The 22,148-nt window shown below is 50.5% G+C and overlaps 1 protein-coding gene across 1 annotated transcript in view; it reads left to right on the top strand.

Annotated features, from left to right (window-relative positions):
* ABAT (4-aminobutyrate aminotransferase) overlaps positions 1-22,148 on the top strand; it is an 80,193-nt gene that overhangs the window by 48,023 nt on the left and 10,022 nt on the right. The window contains exons 3-10 of the mRNA XM_034669573.1: positions 4,632-4,729; positions 6,397-6,426; positions 7,716-7,833; positions 11,305-11,354; positions 17,463-17,543; positions 18,265-18,357; positions 18,920-18,982; positions 21,131-21,227. Coding sequence (XP_034525464.1) covers positions 4,632-4,729; positions 6,397-6,426; positions 7,716-7,833; positions 11,305-11,354; positions 17,463-17,543; positions 18,265-18,357; positions 18,920-18,982; positions 21,131-21,227 — 630 coding nt within the window. The remainder of the gene's footprint in view (positions 1-4,631; positions 4,730-6,396; positions 6,427-7,715; positions 7,834-11,304; positions 11,355-17,462; positions 17,544-18,264; positions 18,358-18,919; positions 18,983-21,130; positions 21,228-22,148) is intronic.

Genomic DNA, 22,148 nt, shown 5'->3' with positions numbered 1-22,148 from the left:
GCATTTGTACCGGTGACCTTGTGTGGATCTGTGAAAGTCACAGATCCTAGAAAAGTGATGGTGGCCACGTGCCTAGAGAAATTTGTCTGTGTCTGTGGGTCACAATCCCACAATCAACTGCAAGTTTACGGAGGACACAAAGATACAATTATGGTATGACCATCCATAAAAGTATGATTTATACCAGCCAACACGACGCCAGTATTCAGGTTGCAAAGCTAAATCTGACGCAGAATTACCAGTGTCGGCCGCACGGTTACTCTCTGATATTTGGCCTTTGTAGATCATTCAAGACAACATCTGTCACTGACCACACAGACCCAGACTTTCAAACCACGAGATGTCGCTGGAAGAAGTGTGACGCTCTTTTCACGGCTAGGAAAAGATCCAAACAGGACACACAGGACGACGTGCTGAGGATAACAGCAAAACTGATTCATGAAGTTTTTTGCCTCTCACCTTGGGAGGTCATTAGTTGAGCTAATTTCACATCATCCCCATGCAGAAGCCAGTCTTCGCTTCCCTAGAGAAGCAGGGAGAAAGTGGAGTCCAGCCAGGTGCTCCCCCAGCACAAGTCCGGGCACCTCTATGGGACGATAGGTTACACTTGAAGTTCTTACTGGAGGTATGTCAGATTTAAACAGATTTTAAGGAACAATACTTCTCTGGGACAGCATGTAGCAATTTATGCTACTAGTATTCTCCAGATATTATAGATCTTAAATGGTTAAAAATAATAGTAAGTAGTGTGGACAGTTGGAAGGAGGGAGGATAAGATTTTTAAAAGAAAAGCAAGGCAAACAACTCTAATTGAACTTGACCTTGACCTTGGCCAAGCTCCCGTAAAGAGCCCTTGCTGTTTGGGAAACTGGCATTCGTTTATTGCTCTCACTATAAAGATCAAGAGAACAGTAAAAACATTCGATGGCTGTTTTTATAGTTTGGAGTTAAACATTGACTCTGCATTGGCGAGGCCCCGAGGGCGGTAGGCCCTGGTCTGATGACCAGACCCAGGGGGCTGGGCTGGACGCTCCCCCCGACCGCGCACCTCCTGCCCGCCCCCCCTCCGTGCAGGGTCTCAGGTGTTGGGGCACATGCCTGTCTCCTGGCTGTGCTGCTCGTTCATGAATGAAAATGTTGAATGGTTCAGTATTCATTCAAACTTTCCTTGTGCTTTGTTCCTCTAGGAATTTGTCTTTGAAGGAAGTGAGTTGTTTCACTGCAAATGTTTCATTTCAGAGCCGGGCCCTAGAGGAGATGAAAGATAGTATCTGGGAAAGGAGAGGTCTGAGGGACAAATTTTCAGCTTAGCCGCTTACCAGCTGTGTGACCTTGGGCAAACTAGTTGACCTTTCTGAGCTTCAGTGTCTTTTTCTGTAACATGGGAATGATCATAACATCTACCTCCCAGGGGGTTGTGAGGCTTAAGTGAGACAATCCATGGAAACCACTCTGGTTGCTGCTGGGTATGCTCACCATAAATTCCCGATGAATGGACCTCTCTGCTCGTGTGACTTGTAAGAGATCCCGGGGAAGGAAATCTGGTTGTTCTCTCCTGTGGTTTATATATCATCATTATATATCATCATTAAGAGAATATTCTGGGACACCTGGCTGGCTCAGTCTGTAGAGTGTGCGACTCTTTGATCTCAGGGTCGTGAGTTTAAGCCCCTCGCTGGGCATGGAGCCTACTTTTTAAAAAAATGCCTAAGAGAATATTTGTTGTGTTGGTATTTGGTTATTTTTCTCTACGAAAAGTCAAAATTGAGATAGAGTAGGAAAAGCAAAAGTTTTGGACGTGGGCTTAAATCCTGGCTCTACAAGTGACTCGCTGTGTGGCCTTGGGAACGTTGTTTAACCTCTCTGCTCTTCATCTATAATCTCTCGAGAGGGTTGTGGATAAATTAAAACAGTAGGTGCGAGTTTGCCTGGGCAGGGCCTGCCTAGCGCACAGTGGGGGCTGAATCTGTGTTACCTGCCCCATCTTTCCGTGTTCGATAGCACCATTGCCAGCAAACTTACCAGGCTGTGGTTTTCAGGATCTCTGCCCAGGGGGTCCTGGCCCTCTTCTGTCCACACCCACGAAGACTTGGCACATGGTAGGAACTGATACAGCTCTTGATACAGACCTGTCAGCCTGCCACCTGGCCCTCAGCTTCTCCGTCTCACGCCTATCCATCCCTGATCCTCAGGGATGAGTTCCTGCCCTCTCTCCACTCCCCTCCTGCCGTCTGCTGGCAGCCTTGGTGTCCTCATACCCACCTCTCCACACGACCCCACTCACTCCTGTCATCCCTCTCGAGACCCTTTCAGCAGCGGCTCCCACTGGAGCTGCTTCCAGCGCCAGCATTTCCACTTTCCAGATCCCAGGAAAGAGGGCTGCTGCAGCACGTGTCAGATACTTTCTGGAGAAAGGACGAGCGGACCTGTGTGTCCTCATTGGAGGACAGCTTGCAATTTTTATTTTTTCACTTTCCCTCCTTACTGGAAACAGCAGGATCTGCACCAGTTAAGAACTGTTTTTTTGTCCAAATGTGTGTCCTCGTTTTGTGCAGGTCTAGCTGGAATCAGTCTGGACCAGTAACCCTGAGTGCTGGCCAAGGAAGAAGTAAACAGTTTAATGTAAAAAAGAAGTCATTGATATGTTCCACAACCTTTAACTCAAGCTAATGGAACAAACTCTGTAGGGATTCCCTTTTCATTTTAAGATCAAACAGAAGACAAATCCATCTGCTGCATGACTTAACATAAGAGTAACTGGACTTTTCAAAGGGCTACATTTTGTTACATAAATAATTCAGAAGCCCTCTTTGATATCCAGAGCAATTACAGAAAATTAAGAATGATTTTAAATATGTTTTCTAATATGGCTTTGTAGAGTTTGGCAAACTGCGTGTGTGTGAGAGGGAGGGAGGGAGGAATGGAGGGAGAGACAGAGCCTAGCACGTTCTTTGCTTCTCCGAGTTTTGGTTTTCTCTCCTATAAGATAGAAACAATACTGTAGCCCTCAGGGTTGCATAAGGAGAAATCATGTATATGATTTACACAAAGTGTCTAGTGATTCCCTAGTCTGATGCAACTCAAGTAAGAGGAGCTGACATTTCCCGGACACCACTTATGTGCCAGGAAGATCAAGGATGAGCAGGGGTGTTAAGGGGATTGCTGGGGTTATTGATGGTCAGTCACCCCACACTTACCTTGAGCTCACCACAGCTCAGCTCTCTTTCACAGGGATCGAGATTTGGGGTTGAGGCTGCCCTTTATCTCAGCCTCATGCTGAGCTTCAAAATCCGTGTGGGTCTAGCCTAGGAACTCCCCTCTATCCATTGATTATGATGCAAAAATATGAAATGGATCTCAACCAAATGACTTGTGCCCCAAACTTTTTTTTTTTTAACAAAAAGCATCTGTAAGTGCGGACCACCTGGAAATTAAAAGAGGTTTTTTTTTTTTTAAGATTTTATTTATTTATTTGAGAGAGAGAGAATGAGCCGGAGGAAGGGGCAGCGGGAGAAGCAGACTCCCCGCTGAGCAGGGAGCCTGACATGGGACTCGATCCCAGGACCCTGGGATCACAACCCAAGCCAAAGGCAGATGCTTAACCGACTGAGCCACCCAGGTGCCCCAGGGACCACCTGAATTTAGACATTGGATTGTTCGCTCCTAGGTGATTTTTGGGTGTCACAACTAGGGGCACAACTCGAGGGGCGGTGCTCCTAGCATCTGGTGGGTGGAGGCCAGGGATGCAGGTAAACACTGTCCAGTGCACAGGACGGCCCCACAACAGAGTGTCTGGCCCAAAATGCCAATGGTGCTAAGGGCTGAGGAACTCTGTCTATACAGACATTTGGATATAAGTTTGGGTATAAATTAAATTTTGGCAAAATTTGGATAATTTTTTTAATCTGACCTTTCGCATGGTAATACCATGGCCATCTTTCCATGTACATAAAAATTCAGAATTTCCAGGGTGCCTGGGTGGCTCAGTCAGTTAAGTGTCCAACTCTCGAGTTCATCTCAGGTCATGATCTCAGGGTTGTGAGATCGAGCCCCATATCAGGCTCTGCGCTGGGCATGGAGCCTGCATAAGATTTTCTCCCTCTCTCTCTACCCCTCCCCACTCATTCTCTCTCTCTCTCTCTCTCTCAAAAAAATAAAAAATAAAATAAAAATTTCCATGTCCATGAAGTGACTCAATTTGTCATATTGTGTTTAGCTGCTCTCTATTGTTGGAAATTTAGGTTGTCTTCTTGTTGAAAGATAATATTATTATAAATATTGTAACCTACAATTTTGTGTACTGGTCCCATTATTTTCTTAGGATGAATCCTGAAATGAGATTGCTCAGTAGAAAGGAATCAGAAGGCATCATAAGCTGATACTCAAACCAGCAGGACATGGGCATACCTATTTGCCTACAACTTCACAAGCACTGGGCTTTCCCATTTGTTGGAATCTGCAGTGTTTTTGTGGTGCTCAGGTCTGGCCAGACTCCATGTTCAGGGGTGGTCTGGCTAGGATGGGGTTGAGGTCCTGACACTGTCTCTGTTGGGGACATTGGGTGCCTGTTAGGGCAGAATTCTCATTATATCTACTGGTACCGGCATTCTCATCATCTTTGTTTACTACAGGCTCCAGACACATCAGTCAGGCCGCAGCCAAAGTTGACGTCGAATTTGATTATGATGGGCCCCTGATGAAGACTGAAGTCCCAGGGCCTAGATCTCGGGTGAGTTGAGCACCCTTGAGTGGCGTTCTTTAGAACGGAGTGAAAGGAGTCCATGAGGCAAGGACACAGCAAAGCTTAGAAACCTGCATTGTTAGCTGCTCTCACAGAGCTTACCACTAGAGATCAGGACATTAACTAGGCCATTCTGCTATAAGAAGTCAAAGAGGCCTTCTCAGAGGAGATGCAAGTTGTCTGTTGTCACAATAATGCTGTATAACAATCACAGAACCTCAGTAGATGGCTTATGCATCTGGGGTTAACTGGGAGTTAGCTAGGCAGCTCTGTTGGGCCCATCTACGTGCCTGGGGGATGACTGGCCACCAGTTGATCTAGGCTGAGCTTGTCTTGGTCACTGCAGTGACTTGGCTCTTCTCCATGTGTCTCTCATCCTCCAGCAAGCTGGGCTGGGCTCATCCTCATGGCGATGGCAGAGGAGAGCACGTAATGGGTCTTTTAAGGTCTAGGCTCCACATTGGTCTACCATCACTCCTACCTCATTCTGTTGGCCAAAGGAAGTCCAATGGCTTGCTTTGAGTCCAGAGTGTAGGTCTGGGGCAGAACATCTGACCAAGGTGGAAGAACATGGCAATGCTAGACGGCACAGGGCAGGGAGAGCAAAGGCCCTTCATCTTGACCTTAAAGGATAAAAAGGAAGAATTCACCAAAGGAGTGCATTATTCTGTTGTAGACAAGGGGAATGGAATGAGGAGAGGCGTGCAGGGTGACGGGACATGGCATATGAGACCCACTGGGTAGCTCTGAATCCCTGGAATAGATGTTACTGCATAAGACGGAAGAGGCACAAGATGAGTCTCGTGAGGGAAGTTGGCTCTTCTCCTCAAGGATGCTACACAACCTGCATATTATACATTTTGGGGGTGGGGCTGGATTTTCATTTCATGGTGGTGAAATACCTGGGATGATTGTTTTACATTCTTGTAGTCGATATTAGTTTCGATTTTTATGTGGAAATATATAATTTCACGACACTAATTGCTAAAGTTGATTCTATGTTGGATTATTTTTAGAGATTAAATCTTTGTAATAGTAAAGCAAATAGCTCCCAATTCCCAATTTATAATTCCCAGTCTCTATATAGACTTGGACGTGTAGTTTTTGGAGTGTTCAGGTTATAATTACAAATGGTTCTTTGACGTGCAAGTTTATATTTTCAGTTGATTTTATTTTTTTACAACGGGGTTTTAAAGCCTTTTTTTTCCCAAATGAAAAGGGAACTAGGGCGCCTGCGTGGCTCAGCGCATTAAGCGTTCAACTCTTGAGCTCAGCTCAGGTCTTGATCTCAAGGTCACTGGGTGTGGAGCCTACTTTTAAAAAAAGGAATCAATGCTTTTATGAGCAATAGATAAACACCTTTAGCTTAAATAGTTTTGTTAAATATTTTATTTTATTATTATCCTTCCAAGTTTCTAAATCTCTGTTACGTGTAATATAATGTTACCTGTAATGTAACTGGAAGGAATAGTTTCCTGCCAACTATTTATATTAAGCAATTTTAAAATAATTATAATATTGCTGACTAATTAACTATGAAGTTATTGGCATAAGGGTGGGGGAAAGTCAGAAGACTTGGGAAGATATAAAAGACTAGAAGCGTCTTTGTTAAGAGTGTGTCCTTGCTGTAATGCTTTTGCTCTTCTTGCCTGCAGGAGTTAATGAAACAGCTGAATATAATTCAGGTAAGTGAGGGTGAGCTAGCCTTCCCTCCACTACTCTGTTATAACATAGCTGAGGGACATAAACATTTAGGCTGTGCTGGCTCTTTAAAAAAAAATGCAACTGACTTTGTTCTAAATCTTTTTTTTTTCTAATTTCCCTTATGATTTCTTTTTTGACTTACTTATTATTTATGTGTTATTTAGTTTCCACATTTTGGTGAACTTCCCAAATTTCTTTCTGTTACTGATTTCCAATTTCATTCTTTTGTGGTTGGGAAACATATTTTGTGTGATTTCAATCCTTTTAAATTTTGCTGAGGCTTTTATATGGTGCATCCTGGAAAATGTTCCATATGCACTTAAGGTGAATGTACGCCCTATCGCTGTCGGGTGGAGTGTTCCATAAGTGTTTGTGGGATCTGTTGGTTTAGAGTGTTGTTCAAGTCTTATTTCCTTGTTAATCTTCTGCCTGGTTGTTCTGTCCACTCTTGAAAGCCAGCTATTGAAGCTGCCAGCTATTCTCTTATAACTGTATTTTTCTTCAGTTCTGCCCATTTTTGCTTCATGTATTTTGGGGCTCTGTTATCAGGTGCTTACATGTTTATAATTATTATATCTTTTTAGTGGACTTCACCTCTGGAAACATTTTTGTTTGTTTGTTTTACAGTTGATTTTGTCTGATTAATATAAACCATTTCAGTTTTCTTAAGATTGCTGTAAGAATCATGTATCTTTTTCCATCCTTTTACTTTCAACCTATTTGTATTCTTGAGCAGAAAGTATGTTTCATGGAGACAGCATATAGTTGCATCTTTTTATTCAGTCTGACAGTTTCTGATTTTTTATTGGGTTGCTTAATGCACACACAGTTAAATGTTATTATTGATATGTCTTCCATTTTACTCTCTGTTCTCTGTGTCTCATTTTTGTTCCTCTTTTACTTTTTTTTGCATTAAGTGGATATCTTCTAGTGTGCCACTTCCATTTCTTTCATAATTACTATATATTTTTTAATTTTCTTCATGGTTGCTCTAAGGCTTGCCATCATTTTAACATCCGAATCTTCTTCAGATTTATTTCTGAACTTTTGTTGTTGTGATATATAAAATACATAAACATTCATAAAATACAAATGTACAGCTTAGCAAACTATTATAAAGCAAACCATTCATGTAAGCACCCACAGGTACCCTCTGTGTGACCATAGAATGGGCAGGACATGGTTTACTTCACCAGTTCAAGCTTCCTCCTGAAAGATGGAGAATCTAGGGAATTGCAGTGACCCTGAATCAGTCTCTGCTTTCCCCAAGAATGCAGAGGCGGTGCACTTTTTCTGCAATTATGAAGAGAGCCGAGGCAATTACCTGGTCGATGTGGATGGCAACCGGATGTTGGACCTTTACTCCCAGATTTCCTCTGTCCCCATAGGTAAGAGCTGGGAAATCTGCCCTCATATGTACCTCCTCTCTCTATATTAGTTGTGGTGGTCCAGACTTCAGATGCTCCTTCCAGGACACACATCCCTGTGTGCTGCCAGACACTTCCCTCAAGGGCAGAGAAAAGGAGCAAGTAATTGGTAGGAGTTCTGTTATAGGAACTTTATGTATCTTCTCTTCTCTCATTGACTCTTCCTCAAAACCCCACAGGGTGAGTATGTATTAATACCCCCATTTTGTAGATAGATAAGCCAAGCTCAGAGAGGTGATGTGGCTTGCTTAGGAAGCATGGCCAGGACATGAGCCCAGGTCTGTGGGACCCCAGCCTTTAATGTCAGCTGCCTTAGGTCTCATAGAAGAGCCTGAGGCAGGGGTTCAATGCACGTTGCTTATTACAGGCATGCTCTCAGGAGATAGGGGAGAGAGAGAAAGGCTAAGAAGGATGAGGTCTCAGCCAGAGTCTCGCCATAACCTGATCCCACAGGGGGCTCTGGAGCATGACTTGCACCTCAGAGTTGGTCCCAGACAGTGTTAAAGAGGCTGGCCTTTTTGTACCCCAGTGCCAGTCAGTCATTGCCTGTTAGCTGCCAGCAGGAAGGACATGGCTCATCTCTTGGGCAAAGGGGCTTCCATTCACCAAGGGCAGTTTTCCAGAGAAAGAGGTAACTGGAGCTGTTACCGGCCCTCACGCAGGCAGTTGAGAGAGGGGTGGCCTGCCCAGTCAAGGTGAGCAGTGGGGGCACCAGCAGCGTCTGTCTCACAGGTTCACCTCCAGCCCGTACATAGCGTGGCTTGCTGCTGGAGGAGGGCACGGCAGACAACGGGATGGATAGGGCTGACTCACACGCAGGTCGCTGCTGTGCTCAACGGTCTGTGGGCTGAGTGTCTCGTCTGGTGAAGCTTGTCCCTTCATGCATGATGCCAGTCCCTATTTATTTCCTATTAAGATGCGATTAGACAGTAAGGTGACTCACTCCTTTTGTGAAGCCCATCATTCAGGCACACTTTGGCCTCTGAAGGCATTTCGGGTTCTATGATTTACACAACCCCGTCCGCATTCTGGGTTGGAGTGAAAGGGCCGGTTCTGGAGTTTGCAGGGTCAAATTCTAGCTCTACCCTGTAATGGCCACAGGCCACAGACCCTTCTCTTCTCAGCTAACTCCTCGTCCTCCCACCCCCCAGCCCCCACATGCCTCCAGCAGTTCTCATCCCCAGCCAGCCAACAAATGTGGGGGTGGTGTGAGAGGTCAGGTCAGCAGAAGTTGAGAAACCACAGGGATTCTGAAAGTTCTTCCCTGGCCGCCTTTTCTCCCCTATCTGTAGTCTTTGAGATGATTTCTTCTAACTGGTAGTGGCTGAGAATTTGCCATAGGCCTGGCATATTGCTAAGCACCTGACACACTATTCCATTAGATCCCAAAACAGTCCTGTAACTGCAGGTCTTTTAACATCATCTCCAGCTTACCGTGGGGGCCAGATTTCAAGAGGTCACAGAGTTTGTCCAGCGTGTCCAGGGAATCCAAGGATTTGAATAGAAGGCCCTCTGCCTCCTAAGCTTACTGCTTTGATAGCAGCCTCACAGACCGCCACCCCGCCCTGCCCTGGCCTGCAGGGCAGGGTCCCACGGCGTTAAAATCCCATGTGTAGATTTCTCTGATCAGAGGGACCAGCTTTGCTCTCATCTCTCCCTCGGAAGTCAATAAGACAAGCTGCATCTGTGGTTTAATAAGATTTTCCTGGAACTGGCTTATCTACTGAGGCAGAAAAGTCATAAACACCCAGGCAGCATGATAAAGAACCAGAGCTGAAAGACCTCTGGCTAAAATACAGTTGGAAAAAACCCACAGAGTGCTCCTTCCTTGAGTAATGAGCCACCCTGCAGCCTTGGGCCCAGCACACCTGTGAGAAGAGCAGGAGGGCAGGGAGGCTGCTCACAGCTCTGTCTCCTTGGACCCCCAGATCACCCCCAACACACACACCAGTCCACCCTTCTCCCAAGCAGGCAGTGAAACCACAAGGCTCTTCGAGTCTGTTCACTCTATGATGCTGCAGGGGAGAATGTCTCCCCAGGGTGGCGCCAGGGCCTCACCGCCCCTCTGAACTTGCTAGCCTCCTCTGGCGGACCAGAGCAGGCCCCAGGCCCAGAGCCTTGGGTGGGCCTCTCACCACAGTGATGCAAGTCTCCTTTCCCAAGTAAGTTCATTTAAGGGCGCCTGGCTGGCTCAGCAGGTGGAGCATGTGACTCTCAATCTCTGGGTTGTAGGTTCAAGCCCCACGTTGGCTGTAGAGATTACTTAAAAAAAATAAAATCTTAAAAAATAAAGAAAGAAAAACAAAGTAAGTTTATTTAGTCTAAAAATGAATTGGCTTAAAGAAAATAGGTACAAGGTATATATGGTAAAAATTCTGATAGTTGGACCCCAAGAGTTTCCCTCCAGGGTCTACTTCCTGTGCTAAGATCCACTGGCTGGTCTCTCCCGTGTGACAGTGCTGGGCTCCCACCCGTGTCTCTGGATCGTCATTCATTCGTTCAACTGCTGTCTACTGATTGCAACACTTGTTCACTGCCTCGGAGGGCCTTCCAATCCAGTCTCCTGACCTCTGTGCCCCCCACAGACTTGGCCTTCCCGTGGGAGCCATTGCCAGGACTGGGAACGATGAACAGAAACCTTCTGTACAGGCCTTGAACCCGGGACACTCTGGCTCCGGTGCCGTGCATCATCCCCCGTCCTCTACGATAAAGGACTCCCCTGACTGAGCATCCGCTGTGCACAGCGGGCTTTCTGTTCATTCTGGCCCCTGATGGGTGTCAGCCTGCTTTCAAGCCTGGAGATACTGGAGTGCCACAGTTCAGATGCGCGTGCATTGCTCACTGTACATGTGTGTAGGGCGGATTCGTAGAAGACCAGCTGCTGAGTTGAAGGGTATCCTAAGCCCTGTCGTCCAACCTCAGGCTCAGTGTGGACAGTCGATGCAGTGGAACTCTGGGAAGCAGCAAATGTATGAGGGGAGGGCGGGGGTGTGGGTCACGAGTTGCAGGCTGCACCATTCACTTGCTTGGTTCCTGAGCAAACGCGTATTGTGATTTGACCCCAGCAGTGGCCCTGGGGAGGAGGGTGAGGGCCACATCTGCAGTTTGCTGCCACTCCCAGCCCTGGTCCTGAAGTGGGCCTTAACCCTGCATTCATTGCCTCATCTGTGTGTCTAGCCCAGTAGGGCTCAGACCCGGGCCTCAGGATCAGCTAGAGAATTTGGGAAGATCTCTGGCAGCAGCCCGAGTGATCCTGAGTCCAGAGGTCCGGGTGGGCCCCAGGAATGGGTCTTGTCTGCAAGGGATAACGAGGCCCCTTGCGAAGGGAGCAGCGGGGTTGGAAGGGAAGGGGGAAGCGGCCGTGGGTGAGGGGCGAGGGGACCCTGGGTGCCATCCTCTAACCAGGACTCTAACCCTGCCCTTTCTCCCCAGGCTACAGCCACCCTGCTCTCCTGAAGCTGATCCAACAGCCTCAAAATGCGGTGAGTCCCTAGTTGTGCGGTGTTCGTGGCGATCCAGAGGAGCGTTGGGCAGCCTTTGGAAATAGCCCATTCATTCATTCATTCATTCCACAAATATTTATGGAGCACACACTATACACTAGGCACTTGGAATGCCTTGGGAGCAAAACCACAGAGCTCCACTCCCATATAACCATCAGACTGCATCCATATTAAGTGCTACAGAATGAGGCAAACAGTACTGTGTTGGCACGAAACAATGATGGTGGCAATAGTGGTTGACATTTATCCAGAGTGAAATGTGTACCAAACGGTACATTCAGTACTTCACAGCTACAATGTTGACAAGTCTGTGAGGCAGGGCCCACTGTTATCCCCATCCTACAGATGAGGACACTGAGACACAGAGAAGTTAAGTATTTGTCAAAGGTTGCACAGCCAGAGGAAGTGCTGGGAATAAAACGCACAGGGCCTGGGCTTGTCGGGGATTGCAGGGGCCGAGGGTCGGGGATTGCAGGGACTGAGGGTCGGGGACTGCGGGGGCCGAGGGTCGGGGACCGTGGGGGCCGAGGGTCAGGGAAGGGTTCCAGGGAAGTGACTGAGGGAGAAGCAGGTGTCTCCAGGGCCCCTGCAGGGAGAAGGGAGCGGGAGGGAGAACAGCTGCGAGGATGAGGAGCACAAGAGGACAGGAGGCCAGAGCTGCGCCACAGGGACCTGACCACGTGCAGATTTAGGGATCACGCAGGCCGGATGTCGGTCTCGGCACTGGTGATGGTTGGAGAGGTGGGTCTCTGACGGGGGCCGTCCTGGGCACCGTAGGAGGTTCAGAGGCACTGCCGGCCTCCCCGACTCGATGCCAGGAGCATCCCTTCTTCAGTCATGAGAACCAAACCTAGCTGCAGACATTGCTGTGTGGGCCCCAGGGGTAGAGGGTCCCCCGATGAGGACCCAGCAGGAGAGAGGCAGGAAGACACTGGTCGGTCACACTGAATGTAACACACACACAGACGTGCATCCCCCCCCACCCAAGCGCACTGCTCAGTGAACCGTCCCATATAACCCAGTGTTTCTCAGCTCTGCTTTCATTATTACTTCCTTAAGGAGCCTTTTTAGATATTATTTTCCTAATTGTTCCCACCATGGTGCAATATTAATGCCACCATGTTTCCTATTGCTGCTGTGGCCAATTACCACCAGCTTCAAGGCTTATAACACCACCCATGTATTGTGGCACAGATTTCATGGGCAGGAGTCAGGAGGGTTCAGCTGAGCCCCCTGCTTAGGGTCTCACAAAGCAGACATCGGCTCTTAGCTGGAGGCTGTGGGGCAGAATCTGCTTTTGCACTCATCTGGGTTGTTGGTATTTCATTCTCGTGGTTTCCGTGTGGCCCCTCTGTCCTCAAGCCAGCCGTGGCCAGGCCAGTCCTCTCTCTGCCTGCCTTCTGTTTCTGCTCTTAACAAAGGGCTCACGTGGTTGCACTCAGCCCACCTGGAAAGTCCAGAAAAATCTCCCTGTGTGAGCAGATACAGAACCTTAATTGCGTCTGCAGAGCCCCACTGGCCATGTCACGCTTTCCTGGTGCAGGATGGGAAGAAGGTATGGCATCTTCTTGAGGCCGAGGTAGCGCCTACAATACCCCTCTGCTGTACACTCTCTGTGTACCACGTAGACGCCCGTGAGGTTTCTCACCCCACCTGGTCCCCACAGCATGCCCCCGGCCGGGTCCCTTCCCCTTACATCTAAGGGCACAGGTGAGTTTCTTCCATTCCGTACAGCCACATGTGTGGAGTCGTGCAAGTGCGTGTCTTTCTCATGCCCGGCTTGTTTCCCTCCGAGTCCACCTGCCGGATTCATCCTTGTGTGTAGCCGCAGACCATCCGAGTCCAGGGCTTTATGGCCTTCCCCCGTGTGCGTCCACTGCAGTGAATGGAGCCATCCTACTGCTGCTGGGCCGTTGGGTCGTTCTCCCCCGGAGACCGCTGGGGGACACTGGAGCACGTGTGCTTTGGGGACCACGTGCGTGCCTTGCCACTGGCCACCACTGGCGTGGCACTGCGCACACACAGGAGGCTGCCACGGCTCCTACCAGCCCATCCCTCTCAACGGCAGCGTGTGAGTTCCAGTTGCTCCACGTCCTCACCCACACTCCGTGTGGCTGCGGAGCTTTCGTTCTACTCAGGGACGCAGGGAGTGTGACTCCTAAAGAGGGATCTAAGGCAGGGGAGGGGTGGGTGGCAGGCACATTGGGAACTGACTCCCTAGGCTTGAGGTCCTGTCCCTGTTAACTGGCAGAGCTGAAGGTAACAGGAAGGAACCACATGTCCCCCCTTACAGATGGCTGTGCCCAGCCAGGGAGGGGCTTCAGGACACATCCGCCCCTCTTGTTGCCAAGTTCAGGGGTTCGGGGCTGTTGGAGCGGAAGTGGGCACCCCCCCCCGAAGGTGCCTGGTGAGCCCGTTTGGGAGGCTCCACGGGGATGTTTACAGTCAAAGCCGGGCTTTGTTTCGAAACGTTGTGCAGATCCCAGATGCCTCGGCAGTTGGTGCTGAAAAAAATGTGTCAACAAACATGTCACACACATTTGCGGTGTCAGCTGTCTCCGGAGGCAGAATCATCCCCGAAAACACGTGATTTCAGGCGATGCCCTGCCCCCACCTGTCTCTGCTAGGAACCCTGGAGACTTGGCTTCATCCTTCCTTCCTCCCCCCAACTTCTTGCCTCTCACCCCTCACCCTGCCGGGACCAGCCCTGGCCTTGCACAACCCCAGCAGCCGCTCTCCACCAGCCCCCCACCCACAGGCCCATGCCCACCTCCTCCGAGCTGCACTTTGCGTGGAACCCTTCCCATACCCACTGCCTCTGGGATGCACCCCAACTCCCCCACTTCAGATGCAAAGCCCTTGGTTGTCTGGCTCCTCCTTTAGCCTTATTTTTTGACTTGTCTTCAATCAATCAATTATTGATTGAATCCCTCCTGCGTGCTCAGCACTGTTCCGGGTGCTGGTGAGGTCCCGGTCTGCATCAGTCTGGACCTCAGTCTGTGCTGATGTTATTGTCCTGCAGAAGTCTGGGTTCGGCCAAGTGAAAGGAGCCGCCTGGCCCAGTCTGAGAGAACTGGCAGCTGCCATCAGCTCGGCGGAGGGAGGGGGAACACCTGGGGCACCAGTCTGGGGGACCGCTGGCTGACATGCTGGGTCTTCCCAGTTCTTGGCTGGAGATGCACTCAGCTGGTGATTAGGGTCCTTTGCCCGTTAAGGGCAGGTTCCTGCCAGGTCGTTGACGTCCTACAAACGGACCAATCAAACCTTTTGTACCCCAACCACATCACCCTTTAACTCCAACTTCATTACTTCATGTGGCTGCAGAAAACAAAGCCGTGGCCCCTGGATCCACTTTCTGGGTTCCAGTTCTGGTTCCAATGTCTTCCGTCGCCAGGGTCACTCATGACACCGCCCACCGTTTGTGCCACGGTCAGTGCACAGTCATCACACTGAGTGACGAGAGCAGCCTCGCCTCCACGATACCTGGGAGTGCTGAGCTCCTCAGCTCAGACACAGGCTGCTACCGTGACCCCCGGGCCTGACTGAGCGGCTGCCTCATCACATGCTCAGTCGCCTCACTGCCTCCTTACAGGCACCAAGGGAGGAGTCCCCATTTTGGGGGATAAGGACTCTGAAGACCAGAGGTTTAGCCTGTGCCCCAGGTTGCACAGCCACTTAAACCGAAGCCCATTGTCTCCACACCACACTTTATGATGGATGAGTCTGACAGCAAGTGTTCTAGAAACCTGTCCTCATTTGATTCTGCTACCCAATGTCCCAGATAATCTTCTGTTCTTAATGTCACGCTTTGTTGAGCAAGAACACACCCCCACATCCTCCCTGGTCCCAGATAGGCAGTCAAGCTGCCAGCCAGAGCGACTGTCCCCTCCGTGAGCCGCTCCCCCCACTACCAGAGACGGCAGCTCGCCTCGACCCTGATCTCACGATGTGCTTGATTACTCAGGGGCCCCACGAACAGTTCGGAGCTAAAAGGAAATGCCCCTCAAAGGCCCCTATAGGCCAGCCAACGTCTCTGGGTTGCACCAAGCAAACTCACATCCTGCATTAACATTTTTGGGTGGAGACTGCCTGCAGTGTCTGGCAAAGGATGGAATCTGAAGTCAGCAAGCCTGATTTGAGTCCTGCTTCTGCCCTTTCCTCTCTCTGTGACTTGCAGCAGGTTGCTTGACCTCTTTGGTCCTCAGTTTTCCCAACTCTACAGGGAGGAGGGTTAATGTCCTCAGCTATTTGTCCTACACTCACCTGGGTGGTCACAAAGCAGAAAAAACAACAGAGTATGACTCTTCCCCGATTTCTAGCAGTCCAAGCCAAATTGCAAAGCCACCGGGAGGCCTCCCTCTGCAGCAACGGCACGATTTGGATTTGCGCCAAGATTACTACACTGATTATGTCTGAGAGAGAGAAACCCAAGCAGTCCCCGGGCCCAGTCAGTCCCCCCCCCAGCTTTTAACTAGGGGATGCGACTGCCTACTAGCTTCAGATGTACAGACGAGGTGGAGACAGTTCCCAACTGCTTTTCACCAAGTTCACCCAGTGCCACCCCCCACTCCCCGCAGTACCACGTCAAAACTAAGGAATTAACACGGGCATGTTATATAGAACAAACCTCGTTCAGATCCCCCCGCCTCCCCCAATAATGACCATTTTTTGCTTCCAGGATCCAGTCCAGGATGCCATGTTGCACTTAGCACAATTCCTTTTTAAAACCCAAACCCACCTCCTGGCAACCTCGTTGTTTACCCATTGTGCAGACCCTCCCTGGACCCTTCTCGACCGCTGCCTGGGGCACTCTGGACCTCCAGGGGGAGAGGGCTCTAGTCTTATTCCATCTGAGCACACAGCCTCACCCCACGTGTTCCAAACTTCTCCTGGGTCAGTGTCTTTCCTCCTTTATCCTCACTCTAAAGCAAGTCTCTGCAGACCAGCCTGCGGGGAGATTTGGGACCCCTGGCCCGGCGTGTGCCTCCAGCCCTGTCGTGTTGGCAGCTAGTGGGCATGCCTGTGTTTTGAAGCCATCAGGCAGGGAGGGGCTGGTTTTCTTCAAGAAGGCGGCCCCCTGAGTGTGGGACTGTCCCTTAGGCCAGAGGTTGTTATCAGAGAATTTAAAAACCTAGACACAGAACAATTCAGCACCCAGACATTCCCCCAGCCCCTGGCAACCGTGCGCTGCTGCGTGTCCCTCTAGTTTTGCCTTTTCCAGAATGTCCTGTGAAGGGGACCATGCGGTGCGTACCTCTCTGATTCTGGGTTCTTTGCCTCAGCATCGTGACTTTGAGATTCTTCCGTGTCCCTCCACGTTACTGTGTGTGTCGGTAGATGGTTCCTTCTGTTACTGAGTGCTTTTCCTTGGCGTGCAGGTATCACTTCACTTATCCTTCCCCCGCAGAGGGACGTGTGGGTCGTTTCTTCCAGATTTTGGCAAATAAAAATAAAAGCCACCGAACACGTTCACTTACACTCACGTCCTTGTGTGGACGTGTGCTTTCATTTCCCTGAGGTAAATACCCAGGAGAGGAATTGCCGATTGGCGGGGCGTGTGTGTGTTCAACATTGTAAGAAACGGCCACGCCACTTCCCCAAGTGGCTGTCCCAGTGTAGGTTCCCACCAGCTGTGAACGAGGGTCCTGGTGGCTCCACACCCTCGCCCAGTACTTGCTAGTGTCCACTCCGTTTTTTAGACATTATGATGGGTGGGATTTAAAAATCATAATTAGAGTTTAATTATAAAATTATAATTATAAAATTGTAATTTAATTCTAATTAACAGGAAGTTGCAAAAAAAAAAAAAAACCAGTACACAGTGTACCCTCTCCCAGCTTCCCTCAATGGTAGCATCTTCTAGAACTACAGGGCAGTGTATCACAGCGAGGTAACGTCATGGTACTTTTTTACACATAGAGCAACCCTAGTGGATTTCTCTGAAAGTGCAGGGAAGTCCGCTGTTCCCAGCACCTAGGGAACACCTCTCTGAACACACCCACTGTGCAAAGCTCTCGGGTGGTCCTTGGTCTGCAGGGAGCGGAGTCAGGGCTGAGAAGTCACTGTCGGTCTCCTGCCTTTCTGCAGAGTACGTTCATCAACAGACCTGCCCTTGGAATCCTTCCTCCGGAGAACTTCGTGGAGAAGCTTCAGGAGTCCTTGCTCTCGGTGAGTCCTGGGCAACAGCCCACCCCTGCTGGGACCGGCCTCCACCCTCCAGCCCTGCTGGGAGGCGGTTGCATCTCTCGGAGGGTTGCCAGCAGAGGGAGGAAAGGATCGAGAGCCACACATTTGAGGATGGGGTGTGTCTACTTTACTTCAGTCTTGCTCTTGTGCGGTTTCTTTCACAAAGAGCATTTTTAATTTTCCTTTTGAAGAAAAGAAACAGGATTCCTTGTGTGCAGGAAAAAGGAACCAGGGGAAATTAATATTTGTTCCACAATCGGAGCTTTGCGTATTATTCACCCCCCCCCAATATTTCGGTTTTAGTCATTCTGAACCTCAGCTTCCCACCCGTAAAATGTGGGCATCTCAGGGATGGTGGGTNAATATTTCGGTTTTAGTCATTCCGAACCTCAGCTTCCCACCCGTAAAATGTGGGCATCTCAGGGATGGTCGGTATGCTGGGCAGGACAATCTGGGCTTTTCTTTGTGGCTTTTTCCTCCCAACCCTCCAGCCTCGGGGCTTTCCTGGGCTTCTCCACCACCCCCTGGAAGAGCCCAATTCTACTCTCCCCCAGTCCTGCTGCTCTCAGGACCTTCCTGGATCCCTCCCAGTGCCCCACAGCCCCCAGTGCCCAGCATGGGCCCCTGTGGAGGCTCCGCACCAGCTTAGGGCCACATGGGAGTCAAGATGGAGCTGAGGCCACAGCTGCTTCTCCCCCTGCAGGTGGCTCCCAAAGGGATGTCCCAGCTCATCACCATGTCCTGCGGCTCGTGCTCCAACGAAAATGCCTTTAAGACAATCTTCATGTGGTACCGGGTGAGGTTTGCGGCATGAGCACGTGCACGCGTGCGCGCACACACACACACACACACGGGCTCGCCAGCCNGGGCATGAGCACGTGCACGCGTGCGCGCACACACACACACACACACGGGCTCGCCAGCCCCCAGCCACACACTCGCCCCTTGTCCAGCTGTGCATCCCACCTGGCCGGAGTACTGAACATCAGTGACCACGGTTAAAATCCAGAGAAGGCCACTGCCTAGACGGGGCTTCCCAAGCATCCCACAGGGGGTGGTGCCAAGAGCCCAGTTACCTGATGTCATTACACTGGTTTTCCTTGGCATCACATTCGCCATCTCAGCAGCTCTCAGGTGTTGCTGACAGAACAACGCGCCTGCGTGTTCCTGTCCTTATGCTGTTGCGAGCACACTGAACAGCCTCGTGCCTTAGTTCATCCCGGGGGGCCGGTCGGTGTATAGATCAGCCGGGAGAAAGCACTCGCTAGGGACCCGAACTGAACATGGGTCTGAGTGCAGTGTGGAAGCCCCTCCTCCCCCGGACACTCTCTGAGATTTTGCCTGTTCTGTTTTGTCAGAGCAAGGAAAGGGGTCAAACGGGTTTCTCCAAAGAGGAGCTGGAGACGTGCATGATCAACCAGGTAAGCGCAGTGGGCCCTTCTGCCCCGGCCCCTCCAGCTGCTGCTGGCTCACGGACCCCGGCCCTCTCAGGGAGGTGTCTCACGCAGCTCGGCACCCATAACGAAATTCCACACGTAGACTGGGCGGCTTACACAACAGATGTATTTTCTCACAGTTGGGAGGCTGGAGTCCAAGGTCAAGGTCAGTTCCATTCCCTGGGCCAGGTTCTCTGCATGGCCTCTGGACAATGCCTTCTCACCGTGTCCTCACATGTCCAGGAGAGAGCAGGCACTCTGGGGTCTCTTCCTTAAGGGCACCAACCCCCTCACCAGGCCCCCACCCTATGATCTTATCCAACCCTGACCACCTCCCAAAGGCCCTTCCTCCTAACACCATCACATTGGGGGTGAGGGCTTCCACATGGATATTTGGGAGGGACACAGACATTGCATCCCTACACAGGGGTTCCCAAGCATTCCCACTCCCTGGTCCATTCCCCTCGCGTCAAGGCTGAGTGGAGCCCTTCCTGACTGTCAGTCATCAGTTTCCCAGGACAGCTGCCCAAATTTGTCTGAGGGGCCTTTAATATACTCTCCAGAATCATCCAAAATGTCAGCATAAATGCACGTACAAGGGCGTTAAGCGCATTGGCACTTACAGTCTTGATAACCAGGAAAGATTGGGAACCAGCTATGTATCCAGTAACAGGGAAAGGGGAATGACGTGTAGGAGTTCCAAATGGAACCCCAGTGGTCCACAGAGGTGCCAAGGAGGCCAGTGTTGGAGGTGAGATGTGTGTAAAGGCATGAAGGAGAACCAGGTGGGTAGGTCCCAAGCTCCCCAGCCAGCTTCAACCAAAGCAGGTCTGTCCTCCCGCATTCCGTGATTTAGACAGAAGTGTCTACCGCTATTAAAAAAATAAATAAAGAGCCACTGAACTCAGTGACCCCCTGCATACATCCACAAGATTCTGCAAAAACAGTCACAAAGGGTTTCTCTTGGCCTGGAGACACGCGGGCTGTGATTGAGTGAAAACAGTGGCATGTAAATGGTATGGACACTGTGCTGTCAACCATGTAAATACACGGGACATGACTGGAAGAAACCCTGCTAATATGTTTCCAGTGGGTTGCCTCTGGGTGGTAAGATTGTTTTCAGTTTCTTTTCATGCTTCCTTAAATTTTTTCCCCCTAATCCACCCCTTTCTCTCTATTCATACAAACCTACATAAACTTAAGCATTTTCTTTTTCCTTCTGGTCTTTAAAAACAGTGGACCATGCCCTCCTTCCTTCTCACCTGACCCCCACGGACGTCTCGTTCCGTCCACATTTGTAGATCCCGTTGCTCCCGTTTAGTGGCTGCATCGGGACAAACAAGGAAAGAAAGTGACAGAAGGGTATTCCAGAGTTTGCTTGGGGGATGGGGTGGGGGAGTGCTTTTCCCCAGGGCTCTCAGGGACCTGGAGGAGATCAACCAGCCCAAGAAAACGTTGATGTGAGCCTCCCGGCAACTTTGGGTCCCCAGTAGTCTGCCTGGAGCAGCTGGAAACGTGTCTGGCCCAGTGGGGAGGGGGGGTCAGGAAACAAGGCCATTGTGCCGTCCAGGGGGGAGTTCCTGCATCCCTCCTGAGTCCAGGGGCAGCCTCCATTGGAAGAGGCTGCCACTTCAACCCCAGCCCCACAGACCCCTTCCAAAGGCCTGGAGCACTTCCGGTGAGATGCCTAATCCAGCCTCGTGTCCCAGGAGACACCTGGTCCACGGGAGCAGTGGAAGCCCAGGATTTGAAACTCAAGAGCCGCAGCAGCCCAGCAGGTGACAAGGCCTAAGGCAGGTGTTGGGCCCGGGGCAGCGTGCTCACCCAGCCTTTAGGCGTGGCCACCTGTTGTGGCCACGACAAGAAAACGGGCCCAGGTAATGCAGAACGTGTAAGAAGCCAGAAGTTTAGATACTTATATGAAATCTCTTGATTGGAAACATTTTTACTTTAAGGGCTGAACAGAACGTCTGCGGGCTGGATGCAGACCTTAGGACTCAGTCTGTCACTTGGTCCTGAGAAGGGACTGAGGTTCTTTTTACAGACGTGTGTGTTCCTCTAGGTGTGCGGGAGCAACAGTACGGTCCCCCAGCCCTACAACTGTGACTGACCACCACTGTTTCTTGGTCCTAGGCCCCCGGCTGCCCCGAGTACAGCATCCTCTCCTTCATGGGCGCGTTCCACGGGAGGACCATGGGTAAGGAGGGACCAGTGCGATCCCCCAGTGGCAGTTAAACTTCGAGTAACAGCAGCAACCACAGTGACGGTCACCTTAGATCCTGCCTTGGCTGTTTTCACGTAGTGTCTCACTGACTCCACACCGTTCTCTGCAGAGGGGGGATTGTCATTCCCACTTTGCAGACATGGAGATCGAGGCTCGGCACGGAAGGAGCATGCCAAGGCCGGCCAGTGCCACAGCCAGCATTCAAACCCTGGCTCCGTGGCTTCAAAGCCTGTGCTGAACCTGTGACGAATCAGAAAGCAAAGTGCACATGCACACACACACTCGCACGTGCACGTACATGCACATACGTACATGCGCACATGCACACGCACTCGCACGTGCATGCACACACGTACATGTACACACGCACTCACGTGCACGTACATGCACACGTCCATGCACACACGTACACGCGCACATGTACACTCACACGTGCATGTACATGCACACACGTACATGTGCACATGCACTCACACGTGCACGCACTCACACGTGCACGTACATGCACACACGTACATGCGCACGTGCACACACGCACTCGCACGTGCACGCACTCACACGTGCACGTACATGCACACATGTAAATGTACGCATGCACTCACGTGCACGTACATGCACACACGTACAGGCGCACATGCACACACACACTCACACGTGCACGTACATGCCCACATGCACACATGCACTCACACGTGCTCGTACATGCACACATGCACACACGCACTCACACGTGCACGCACACACATGCACACACGTACATGCGCACATGCACACACGCACTCACACGTGCTCGTACATGCACACACGTACAGGCGCACATGCACACACGCACTCACACGTGCACATACATGCATATACGTACATGCGCACATGTACACACGCACTCACACGTGCACGCACACACACGGGTTCTGCTTCAGCATCAGG

Source organism: Ailuropoda melanoleuca, chromosome 10 (assembly GCF_002007445.2).
Source record: "Ailuropoda melanoleuca isolate Jingjing chromosome 10, ASM200744v2, whole genome shotgun sequence".
In the NCBI taxonomy this organism is placed as follows: domain Eukaryota; kingdom Metazoa; phylum Chordata; class Mammalia; order Carnivora; family Ursidae; genus Ailuropoda; species Ailuropoda melanoleuca.
Note: the sequence above shows the minus strand (reverse complement) of the source record. Positions and strands in the feature narration are given on the sequence as shown.